Source organism: Asterias rubens, chromosome 16 (genome assembly GCF_902459465.1).
Source record: "Asterias rubens chromosome 16, eAstRub1.3, whole genome shotgun sequence".
Lineage (NCBI taxonomy): Eukaryota > Metazoa > Echinodermata > Asteroidea > Forcipulatida > Asteriidae > Asterias > Asterias rubens.
Window position 1 is genome coordinate 12020736 of NC_047077.1, and position 13139 is coordinate 12033874.

The 13139-nt window shown below is 37.7% G+C and overlaps 1 protein-coding gene across 1 annotated transcript; it reads right to left on the minus strand.

The window, feature by feature from the left end:
- Positions 1-2743: 2743 nt before the first annotated feature.
- LOC117300884 (lectin L6-like) lies at positions 2744-7321 on the minus strand. The gene is made up of 3 exons (XM_033784740.1): positions 7223-7321; positions 4772-4875; positions 2744-3955 (listed from the first exon to the last, which is right to left on the minus strand). Exons 2-3 carry the CDS (start codon positions 4789-4791, stop codon positions 3130-3132), a joined length of 846 nt encoding a protein of 281 aa, XP_033640631.1. The 5' UTR covers positions 4792-4875; positions 7223-7321; the 3' UTR covers positions 2744-3129.
- Between the last annotated feature and the right edge of the window lie 5818 nt (positions 7322-13139).

Below are 13139 nucleotides of genomic sequence, written 5' to 3' on the forward strand. Positions count from 1 at the left end.
ACGTGACACTATAAATCAAGGCCTCGGGCCTGCGGTCTAATGTTAATTTCAAGCCCTGTCTTCAAGAACAAAATTCAAGGCCTGTGAAACAATATCATTGCTGATCTTGTCACAGATCATGAGCATCTTGGCAATGATGAATTGGCCAAGGCCCACTTAAACATAAAAAGTGATCATCATCCTTCGGCAAAGACTTGCGTTCTAGCCTCCTCATCCTCAAGTTGTAATAGGGGCGCTCTCCTAGAGTCGCTACCATCACCTGTTCTCTTTCAATCCCTCCTCTTCAAGCTCTCCTACACTTCTACCACATCTCTTGTTGTATGCAGTTTTTTAAAAGTTTGAATGACACAAATGAGAAAGCATAAAAGAGTAATTCAGCTGATCCGAGGAAAAGTAGAGTACATGTACATGTACATAATGTATATTAAATCCCCTGAGTATGAGTGTACATGTACTTTCACTTTCTCTTTTTTTTCTTTATAAAGTAAAATCAATTTATATTATAAGAATACAAGACAGTGATAATGGGTTCCATGTGTTGAATAACCCCCTGAGTTAGCATGTACATTATTGTTTAAAGATGATTGATTTTTTAAAGTAAAAAAACCTAAAATCTTAAATCTGATTTATTCATAAAGATGGGGACTTTTGTTTGAATACTTCTTTAATCTGGAGAAAATTGCCGTAACACCTACCTCCATGCACCATGTGAATATCTCGTTTGGATATGGTTTAACTGTGTATGTATTTGGAGTAATCTGGTAATTACTCACTTTAATACCATGAATGGTTAAACCTGTTACCTCTTGGACTTGTGGACAAGTCGTTAAATCGGCCCCACGCGCTGAGATAGTGCTCCCCCGACAACACTGCTCTCGCGCGAACTCACTGCTCTCGCGGGAAGTGATGGCTCCCCGATTTCGACTCCTCGATTTAACGACTTGTCCACAAGTCTAGTTACCTCTTAACCATGGCAGTTATGTGGCCGAGGGTGTCCCCCAATGTTCCCATACTTTAATACACTCTTTCCCCTTTGTACAGAAAACGACCCCTAGAATTCTCTTAACGGCAGTGGACACTATTGGTAATTACTTAGAATAAATATTAGCATAAAACCTTACTTGGTAATGAGTAATGGGGGAGCTGTTGATAGTATAAAACATTGTGAGCAACGGCTCCCTCTGAAGTATAGTTTTAGAGAAAGAAGTAATTTTCAACGAATTTGATTTTGAGACCTTTAGAATTAGATTTTGAGGTTTCGAAACGAAGCATCTGAAAGCACACAACTTCGTGTGACACGGGTGTTTTTTCATTCATTATTATCTCGCACCTTCGACGTTCAATTGAGCTCCATTGTTCACAGGTTTGTTATTTTATGCATTTGTTGAGATAACACCAAGTGAGAAGAGTGATCTTTGACAATTACAAATTAGTGTCCAGTGTCTTAAAGAGTTATACCCCAGAACACAAATGAACACACTAACAATGCCACATGTAAAAATTTGTTATAACCTAAAACTGCTGAGAGTCTTTGCTTGTCTATATTTTGTCCTGTTGGAAACAATAATAAAGACTATTTTTGTTTGGTTTTACCCGTATACACTGTTAACACTGGTGTTTATTAGCATTGTATACTCGACACCACTTTCCCGAGTTTTGTAAGGGAAAAACCCAGACATATTACTCGGGTGGGATTCAAACACAACCTTTGCAATTATAAATAAACTGCTCACAAAAAGTAAGGAAACTTTTTTCAATCCAGTATATTTGTTATTATTTAATACTCTGCCTTCCCACACTTTTTTTTACTCAGGCTGGATTCGACCCCAAAACCTCTGCAACTGTAAATGATAAAGACCTTTCACTTTTCGGTAATGCGTTTATTTGATCGTTTATTAGTAAAGCAAACTTTAACACGAAACAATATTACCTCATTTTAATGAAGTGGGCGTTTTACTACTAATTTGAGCATAATATTGCGTAAAAACCATTCTATTAAAACGAGTCGTCCTAAAAGCTGTCTCGCTGGGGCCAGCAGTCTCGCAAGAACACCGCCCGTATCGCAAGATTCTTGTAAAAGAACAAAGTAATATGATAACGAAGCGAATCAAAGTCGAAGCCTATTCACAAATGGGGGTATAATAATTTAAAAAATAAGTTTCTTGTAACAAGTGAGCGCAAAATTTAAAATGGACCGAAAACCCAATCAAATCAATAATTAAATGTGTGTGATCTAAATGAAAGGATTTCGGAGACACTAGATGGCAGCAGACTGATTTGACGTTGCAAAAGAAAGGTCTATTCTCACTTAAGTATGTATCCGATGAAAATTTACCTGGTAAGTCTGCTGCCACCTAGCGTTCCAAAATATCCCGTTTGGTATATACTTTGGAGAATGAATCAAATCAGAAATCTATAGTGAAGAAACACACGCAGGGTATACGTTGAATGCAGTATAAGAGGATTGGAGTACTTTTTCAAAATGTCCATAGATTTACATTAAACTTACAGGGTTTGAAGATAATGATAGTGGAAAGCTTCCCTTCAAATATTACTTACTGAGGTGCTGTAGTTTTTGAGAAATGAGTAAAAAAATGTAATGAAAATAGGTTTGTGAATAATTAAAATAATGTTCGTCTCATGAGACGAAAATTATTTTTATGACATTGTTTTACTCATTTCCCAAAAACTACAACACCTCAGCACATAATATTTTCAAGGAAGCTTTCTATTATCATTATCTTCAAACTGTGTAAGTTTAGTGTAAATCTGTGGACATTGTGTTTTTTGTCCTACAAAAGTTCCATAGACCCTTTAAAATCGTAACATGTATTTGTTCATTTAAATTCCATACTCTTGCTGTAAAAATAATAGTACAATACAAGAACTGATCAGTTCACAGAAAGGTAACAATATCCAATATTAAGGTATCTTAAGACTACTACATTGTATGCGTTTGGCTGTTACACTTAATTCAACAACCATTTGTTATTGTCGACTATCAATTATGAGAGTAGTGCTTTCAATATGATCATCTGATGTGAACTGCAATGGAATGGAACTCGATTATTAAATTATGAGTTCAGTGGTTTTGCTGAGACATCTTACAGAATTCCCCCAGACTCATTTCTAATCATCGTTCTCTTTCACAAAAATGTTGTCTGCAGCGTTGACCCCCCACACAGCAAGTGACAGGGATTCGACCTGCTTCAATGCCCCCGGTATGATTTGCCACCCCGTACCTGTCGGTGTACCGGCAGATACTCCTTGACGATAGAAGATGGCATCGCCAGAATTAACTCCGTAGATCATATCCGAAGAACTGATGTACTTCAGCTTTCCACTTACGTGTGTCCAGCCATCACCATCGGTATCCGAGTCAGGATCACCAAAAGTTCCTCGCCTGTAGAAAATGTTATCACCGGAGTTGACGCCCCATACGCCCCCACTACCCACCGATATTTGCTTCAACAACCCCCCGATTTGTAGCCACGAGTTACCGCGAACATTGCAGTTGGATGCCCCGATACGATGATAAATGTCGTCCCCGGCGTTTACTCCCCAAACATGCCCCTTTTGACTGACACTGACGTGCTTTAACAATCCCTCTACTAAAACCCAGCCCGTCCCGACCGGTGTGCCAGCGGTTATGCCTTGTCGGTAGAAAATGCCATCGTCACTGTTAACTCCCCATACTACATCACGCCCAACATCAACTTGTTTCAGTGCACCATCAAGTTGCACCCATGAGTCGCCTGTATTCGTTTCGTCGTCGTAGCTTCCCACCCTGTAAAAGATGTTGTCGCCACTATTGACACCCCACATGCCAGCCCGACCGACTGATGCGTGCTTCAGTAACCCGTCGACGTGTCTCCAAACCCCCCTCTTGCAGGTGCAGAGACGTTCAGCGGAACTTGGGACGGCTCCCTGCATGGTCATCAGCACCATCACCAAGCTAGTCAATATGAAAACATTAAAACACCTGAAATAATTGAATCATTGATATACAAAGTATGTTGAAGAAGTACTTGAGTGAATTTGTTTAAAATTAAACGTAATTTTGATATTAAATTTTGTACACTTCTAATTTTTCGTAAAAACGATTAAAAAGACAGGCCCCAGACTCAAGGTGTTGAAAAAAATAGAAACACTTTTGCCGTTGACGGCGTGCGTCAAAATGACATTACTTTTGACGTCATGAGTGGGAGTTTACTTTGCGAATATTTCAGAAAAGCACTGGAAATTATTGTTTCTTTACAAAATACAACTCTATTAATACTCATAAATAAAATATGAATCAATTTCCTTATTGATTGCAAACATTTTAATGAGAAAATAATTGTGTAACATTGTTTTTGTGTAACATTTATATACACTGTCGTATCGGTTTTTTTTTTGCTCTATGTTTATTGCTTTCCTTAGTTTTTCAAACTTGATTCATTGATCTGAACTTGCACTAATTTCACTTGGAGATTCGGAGTCAGTTCACAATTACCTGCACACATACATGTATTTCACATTCAACAACGCCACATTATATTGCACACAACGGTATGTACACACATGCTTCACTGCAGACGGTTGAAAGTGCAAGCTGACGCTACATCACTTTGGACCAATCAATACATCGGGAAAGCTTACGTCATTGTACGTTTATCCAATGACATCTTTTGACATGGTAGACCAGTGTCTGAGAGACAGGGGACCAGTCTACGTGATTACCGTCCAAAGCTGGCTTACATTTTATGGTGCCCGTTAAAATAAAACTTACCAACTTAGCAATCGTGCCATAGTTGAGCAACGTAGACTACCTTACGGTTCAATAGGGAATTTATGACCAAAGTGACGGTGTCCTGTTGTTTAGTCTGAGTACACCTGTGTGAAATAAAAATAACATTCATGAACAAATATAACTTATTATTATATTAAATGATTATGGTAGACATCCTTAGCTTCGATCCGAACCGGACATTCTCCAGAGCTTATATTTTATATTTATTTTTGATGTTTGTTGGTTTATTTCATAAAAAAAACCCCATTAAAACGAATGTGCAGATTGCACTGGTTCAACACAAAAAAAGTCTTCAAAAGTAGCTTAAAAGTACTTTATGGTATATTAATCATTATGTTCCGAGGTTTTGCAAAGTAATAATGACCTTAATGTTGTGACGTCTGTGCGGCACCTAAATGTAGCCCAAGCACTAAATTTAGCCTGACCTAAATGTAGCCCCCAAACATTTAGGTCCGGGCTACATTCAGGTACATGGTTGGGGCTACCATTAGGTCAGGCTAAATTTAGGGCTCGGGCTACATTTAGGTGCCGCACAGACGGCACACTTTGAGGCTCGTGAATTTAATACGCCAGTAATCTGCCTTTGGGCCTACACTGTAGGCAAGCCCCCCCCCCTCCCCCCACAAAAAAAATAAAATAAAAAACTAGAATAGAAAATGTATATTTTATTTTAAACACGATAAAAAGGGACAATTTCCGTACAGTTACAGAAATCGTTGTTAATTGGGTCGTAAAAGTAGATGATAGTTGTTTGTCAGTAAATTTTAGGTAATTTTTAAAAATTTGCTGTACAATTTTATCACACAAAGTTGGAAAATTATTACAGAAATTTGTGTAAATTTGTTTGTAACAAATCATAAGTAATGTTTTTCAAACGTTTTAGGTAATTTTACTCATTTGTTTGTGTATTATTACAAAATCTTGTAGAATAATTACATACAATTCACTGAATTATTATTAGTGTTTTTATTATTATTATAATTTTTTTTAAATACATGAGATATGTTTATCAGTAAGTTTTAGTTGGGTTGTTTTAGAAGTTTGTTTGTTACAAATAATATGACATGTAGAACGAGATTACAGAAATCATTGTAAATTTGTTTTTAGAAATACATGAGTAATGTTTATCAGTAAAGTTTAGGTAATTTTGACTAAATGTACACAATTTAGGGATGGCTGTGCTGCAAGTTTTATCCTGGCATTGGTGCTTGATGTGGACGTGTTGCCGACGTTCGTTTCGACATAATGTCACAGCATAGTATGCCGACGTTGGCTCGGCATTGGACCGTCATTGATCATGCAAATTTGAAGGCAGGGTGTCAAAGCTGTTCCAAATAATGGGCTAATAATGTGGCAAATATAATATGTAATTTGACAAAGTAATACAACTTGTTGGGATTTTTGTTGTATAAATTATAGAAGAATAGTTTAGATAATTTTTGAAGTGCAGTATAGTTTATATATTTTTATTGCAATAATGTAATAATATAGAACAGTTGCTAATCAATATCACAATCGTGGGTACGAATTCATCGGAATTTGAACTGCATTATAACACTCGGTGTATGTTAAACAGTATTGGTAGTGCAGTAGGCTGTAGGTTGTTTGTGTTGTAAGGGAGATTTAAAGACCTGCTTGAACGAACATGTCAAGTCGTGAACTATGCTGAACTTCACTTTAAATGTTTTCAATGAATAAGACAAATCAATTTGAATGCCCGTATCCAGCGCTTTTCTGGGAGATTTGCGAAAAGCCCCATTACGTAATCACTCTCAAAACTTCATAGTTGGGAGTTTGAACTTGTGAAGCCGCTTAGTTGCAGCGTGGAGGTATAACACAGAAAAACTCCCAGACATGACGTAAACGGCATTGTCCTTTGACTCGCGCCGTCAACGGCAGAAGTGTTTTTAGTTTGTTAAAACCTTTAGGTCGGCCCGATTTTTAATCGATAACAACGAACAATTCAGAAGTATACACATGATATCATATCAAAAGTACATTAAAATGGTGAACAAGTGCATACTAAACAGTCAAGCTGAAATACAACTTCCGTTGAATACATTCCGCTCAGGCTGTTTAAGTAATTACGAATGTATTAATTACAATCTTAATTGCACTAATGATTACACGTTGGGCCGGAATTGGAGAGTCGTTGATCATAATAAAATTGTAGTTATTACAGAAAAACAGTCCATTTCGATTGCATAAATACTGCTAAATAACATCTCTTCAATAATAAAAAAAAAAAAAAAAAAAACAGCTGCGAATTCAAAAATCTGAGAAATAATTAGAAGAAACAAAAAAGTAACTGACAAAAAAACAGTCCATGAAATTGTATGACGGTTGCAAAATCACGGAGTTATGAAACATTAGTTTTTTATTTGACAAAAAAAAAAAACCAGATTTTTTTTATTTGAATCGACTACTCACCGATATTGAGAATGGTCGGACTTTTTACATCAGCAGATTCTAACTACTCGTAGGCCTAGCTCTATGGTGTTAGCTAGAATGGTAGCTCAAGTCAGAATGCCGATCCACTGTGCAAGAAAGCTTTATATAAACACATCTCTCTCTGTCGTTTATAATGTTTGCATGAATCCACACCAACCGATTTCAGCCAATCACGCACAATATTTGGTATGACGTAGACAACTTTATGCATACGTATACTTGTATGGACCACTTTGATTGGCCCTCTGGCCCTGAACGTGCGTCCAATTCGAACATGGCCTAAGCTTTCTATCTGTGTGTTTTGATTGATCTGAGCGAGATGATGTTTGTCATAGCTGCACACAAATCACCTCGGACCAATCAAAACACAGAAATGGAAAGCTCATGTCACTGAACGTTTATCCAATGAAATCATTATATCCAATGGAAACACTGGTTCTGAAAAGCAAGTAGGCATACCTGTCTGTATCCTTACGGATATAGACAGGGTACCAGTCTACAGAGATTGAAGTTCAGCGTCAAACGTTATTTGCCATTTGAAAGCCCCCTATGAGGGCGCTCTTACAATCAACATAATTATAGGGTGCGTTCGTTTAGCTTCCCTGGGTCATCCTCGGTCTGCCCCGGGTGTCCGAATAGCTTTTGACGTCATTCCAGGGCCTCACCCGGGTTAGCCCCCAGTGCCCTGCTTGTGGAGTGGGTCACTTGGGGGCTGGCCCCAGGTAAACGAAGTCACTACGAGAGCTAGCGGTGAGTGGTCGTTCGTTTAGCTTTTATCAGGGGCTCACCCGAGTGAGCACCGCGGGGTAGACCCAGGGAAGCTAAACGAACGCACCCATTATTGTGTTTTTGCATTTGTGGGCGGAAATTCTGTCCCCTGGTGATTCTGTCGCCCACACCGCTTTGTATGTAAAGCTGGGGGGGGGGGGGGGAAGTTGACATTCGATTAGCTCATGTCATTTCTACACTCAACTGTAGATTCGTAACGAATGAATATACACATAATATACGCGTATATTATACGCAGTCGATTCGTTACAATCACTATAAAGCATAATGCCTATATTTTGCAAAAATAAACACATCAACAAAAGTAAGTCCCCCTAAATAATTCGCCATAACATCGTAAGGTAAAACATTTTACCATTACAACTAATGTCTTTTATAAAATTTGTATTACAAAGTATGCAATGATAGGTGTATAATCAAAGTTTTAACTCCCTTCCCCCAAAACGGGATCTCTGCAAAACTCACACAAGCTGCAACAAGTTTCTTTCATAAAAACACTAGTTCAGTTCTTTTATGTAACTCACTTCCATTCATAGCTTGACTCGGGCTTGAAAACGTACCTGTTGATATTATAGCGTAACTTGAAGGAACGTAAGCGTAGCTGAGTATCTGCGTAGCTTGGAACAGAACCAATTCAAAAATTATATTTTTTTTGACAAAATAATGCTATGATGAAATTTTGTTTTATCATTATTTTTGTTTCAACCCTTTACAAAATTCTTATTCACCTGTCCGTTTTTTGTTATCATTTTTTCGACTTTGTAAAACATTTTTGAGCTACTCACACAATAACATTACTAGAGCTTCTTCCATTTTTTATGGCCACAGATCTTTTTCTTACGCCGCACCGCTTCTTTGGAATAGTCTTCCTGTGCATATTCGCCAAGCTAATACTTTACAATGTTTTAAGTCCTTGTTGAAAACTCATTTGTTTAAAGCTTCTTTTTTTGTAATTTGCCTATTTGTATCTTGTATCTTTCTCTAATTGTTTATTTTGTTGTTTCTTTAATGCGCTTAGAGGCTTTTGCATTAGGCGCTTTACAAATGTCTTATTATTATTATTATTATTAATGTAACAAAATGCGGTGAAAAAAATCTCATGAACTAAGTTTCCAAAATCCCGCAAACCAACAAGGACTGCTGCAAATAAACAATCTCTTAACCATCGCACTATCTCCCTATGGAACAATATTGCGCCAGATGTAAAAGTATTTTCCTAGAAAAGTGCATAAAAGTTATACGTCAACGGTCCAACTTGCGGGGGCTTGAGGTCAAGGTCAAGATCAACAAACAAGTGACAATAATTCAATCTGTTTCAAGGGTACCAGAGACAGACCTACAACTTCATGAAGTTTCAACGCTTCATGTGCTTTCTTTTTAAAAATTATTTTAATAATTATTACGGTAAGAATAGCCTTCGCCACTTTGTACTTGTCAGACTCGACAATATAGAAATCGTGTTAATGAAAGACGGACACAAAATAATAGTCACTTGACACGAAATAAACTTCAGATATTCTTATTAAATATATCTAAGGGGTATTTACAAAATTTGCAACATAATCAAGGTATAAACTGAATGGCTTCCGGACGTTTGGGTCGCCAGTAACTATTGGTTGTATATCTCCCAATTTCAAATAAACTTATAAAATATGATACGCTTTACGGAATGGTTCTTGTGCTCCTTCTCACATCAAGGTATAAATATCGCACAACAGTCACAATAAATAAATCAATGTATATCGTCTCTATTTGTGGTTGACATCTCAGGTGTTTTAATGTTTTAATATTGACTAGCTTGGTGATGGTGCTGATGATCATGCAGGGAGCCGTCCCAAGTTCCGCTGAACGTCTCTGCACCTGCAAGGGGGGGGGGTTGGAGACACGTCGACGGGTTACTGAAGCACGCATCAAGGTCTTCAAATTTTCTAAGAAACACCTGTGCGTGCTTAGGCATCTGTCCGGCATTGGAACGAGGGAACAAAAAGAAACTCAAAATGTAGGCTAAGTTAAAAACCAGCCATATAACGACCTTGGTTGCATAGATTCTGTTTAAGGAAAAATACACGGTCAAAAGAAAAATTGATGATGTCAACTTAAAAGAAGTTCTAGTCCAACTCAAATGGTCTGGGTGCTTTTTGTAAGTTTCTCTTAAATATAACTTACTGATGTGCTATTGTTTTTGAGAAATGGGTAAAATAAAGTACGAAAACAGTTTTCGTTCCTAAAACGACAATTATTTTAGCATGTAAAACGTATTTTCGTGGCATTGTTTTACTCGAACTTAACTGTTCACTTCACCCATTTTCATTCCATGCTCAGTTTGTGTTTTTTTTTTCTTAATTTTTTTTCTCTGCAATTTTTGTATTCCTTGCAATGCGCAGTAGAGTATATATAATAGGTCACTTCGCAATGTACATGTCCGTATTATATTATATTTTAAGGTTAGATTTCTACTACCATTATCTTCAAATGGTGTAAGCTTAATGAACATCTTTGGACATTGCTTTTTATGTTACAAAAAGTACCCGGGACGATTCAAATGAACCATTCCCCTTCACATGAAACGTTAACTTACCCCCACCCCCCTACCCGGGATGAACTGACTGTTCGTAGAGATACGTCACGACTGGTTACAATACAATGAAGTTCATGATTGACTCCAAACAACATTAGTCACCTGCAAGTGAAACAACTTCCTTCATCTTTAAGTCACTTCTGAAATCCCACTGTTTCACTTTCAGGAGACCTATCAATGACTTATTTATTTATTCTGTACCTCAGTACCTTTGAGCAAACCTTGCTTCAGGCGCTTTCTAAACGACGACTAAAATTTAAACTCACACGGTTATCTCATGAACTAAGTTTCCAAAATCCCGCAAACCAACAAGGACTGCTGCAAATAAACAATCTCTTAACCATCGCACTATCTCCCTATGGAACAATTTGCGCCAGATGTAAAAGTATTTTCCTAGAAAAGTGCATAAAAGTTATACGTCAACGGTCCAACTTGCGGGGGCTTGAGGTCAAGGTCAAGATCAACAAACAAGTGACAATAATTCAATCTGTTTCAAGGGTACCAGAGACAGACCTACAACTCCATGAAGTTTCAACGCTTCATGTGCTTTCTTTTTAAAAATTATTTTAATAATTATTACGGTAAGAATAGCCTTCGCCACTTTGTACTTGTCAGACTCGACAATATAGAAATCGTGTTAATGAAAGACGGACACAAAATAATAGTCACTTGACACGAAATAAACTTCAGATATTCTTATTAATTATATCTTAGGGGTATTTACAAAATTTGCAACATAATCAAGGTATAAACTGAATGGCTTCCGGACGTTTGGGTCGCCAGTAACTATTGGTTGTATATCTCCCAATTTCAAATAAACTTATAAAATATGATACGCTTTACGGAATGGTTCTTGTGCTCCTTCTCACATCAAGGTATAAATATCGCACAACAGTCACAATAAACAAATCAATGTATATCGTCTCTCTTTGTGCGTCAATTCTCAAATTACAGGCAACGTAAAACAAACAAATATATAACCTATGATTAGGGTTCTGCCATACTTAAGCTTTAATAAAATTAATATTGTTAAAAATCATCGTTGCTTTGTTTAACTTTCCCCGGTGGCGGACCTCCGTCTTGCGGGTGAATCCCAACCAGCGCCACACTCTGTGTCCCTGCCCGGTGGTCGTCCTTGCGAGCCAGTCAACTTGGGTACGATGAGGGGTTCGCCGATTCCAGGGGTTAAATGGTCATGGTAGTTAATTGGAGAGGAGTCTTTGGCTTCACACTGCCGTTGCTGAAGAGATTGGTCAACTCTGACGTACACGCTCTCGGCCATAACTTTGGTTGGCCGGCCCAATACCGATACGGTGGCTGTATCCAACCACTCGCCTGCTGGTTGGGTCGGCAACCCTAACACTCACATGCAACACGTCCCCTCTCTCTCAAGCTCACATTGCTTTTAATTTCACAATACGTTTTCAAACTCCACATCAATTTTCCTTTATCCAACTGTTTCAATGAAAAAATACAAAGCTTAACAGGGCGTTTCCTGCGCAGTCGACGCGTATGACGTGACAGAAATGCTGCACTGCGAAACATTTACAAGCTGCAGGTTTGAGGAATTTAAACTATGCCAGATCCAGAAAAGGTAACAATCAAACAATTAAAAACAAATTATCAACAATCGACACTGACAGCACTGGACCTGGGGCCGATTTAATAAAGAGCTAAGATTGATCGTAAATGTTAACCAATCGTATAGTTGCTTAGTAAAGTGTATGTAACAATACAAATCACTATGGTGATCCCAACAATTAATTTGTCTTTTACGGTGGATGATAGTGCTGTGTGAAATCGAGTCCTGACGTTTGACGCTATGGAGTACCACTGGTATTAAGTTTACAATTTAAACATGCGGCGCAGTTACACCAACCTCAATGTGAAAAAAACCTTTTCACAAAATAGTGCTGATCTGTATGTGTGACGCTCCTGACCTAGATTATCCAACTCACAGCAACACAAAGTAAAGGGCTAGTCACACTGTAGCGATAACGAAAAGCGATAACGATCACGTTAAAAAAAGGCACGCCCTCGATTGGTTGATTAAGTGTGCGCGTATTCTTGCGGAGCAATTCAACCACCAGTAAAATGCGTTCTCTTTGCGTCGTACTCGTTATCGTTTTCGTTATCGCTGTATAATAGTGCGAAAACGGAAAATGTAAATTTTCGTTAATTTTTCGACCACACAAAGTAGCACACATCCTTCTTATTATTTTAAGTCACAATATTAAAATAGCACAGTATCGAAGTTCAATGCATCAAGTATCCACGCTGTAAGAAAACTACTTGAAAATACCATAACATTTTGAAGAAAAGCTTTTGAATTTAAACTGCGTTAATTTTAAACGCAGTTTTTCTGCGATTGTTGCTTTGCATTTTAAAAAGACGGTGGTCGCGTTTTTGAGATATCACTGAGAATCCGGGGCGAAAATGCCAATACACAATCTGAAAGCGTAACAAATATTAAGGCTTCTCAGATTCAAATCTTAAGGGACAGATAAACTAAAAAAAATGTTTCTTTAT

Coding starts and splice junctions, on each gene's coding strand:
- LOC117300884 (XM_033784740.1), bottom strand. CDS start 4,791: ATGGCACGATTGCTAAGTTG. Junction 3,956..4,771: donor ATGGCACGATTGCTAAGTTG/GTAAGTTTTATT, acceptor CATATTGACTAG/CTTGGTGATGGTGCTGATGA.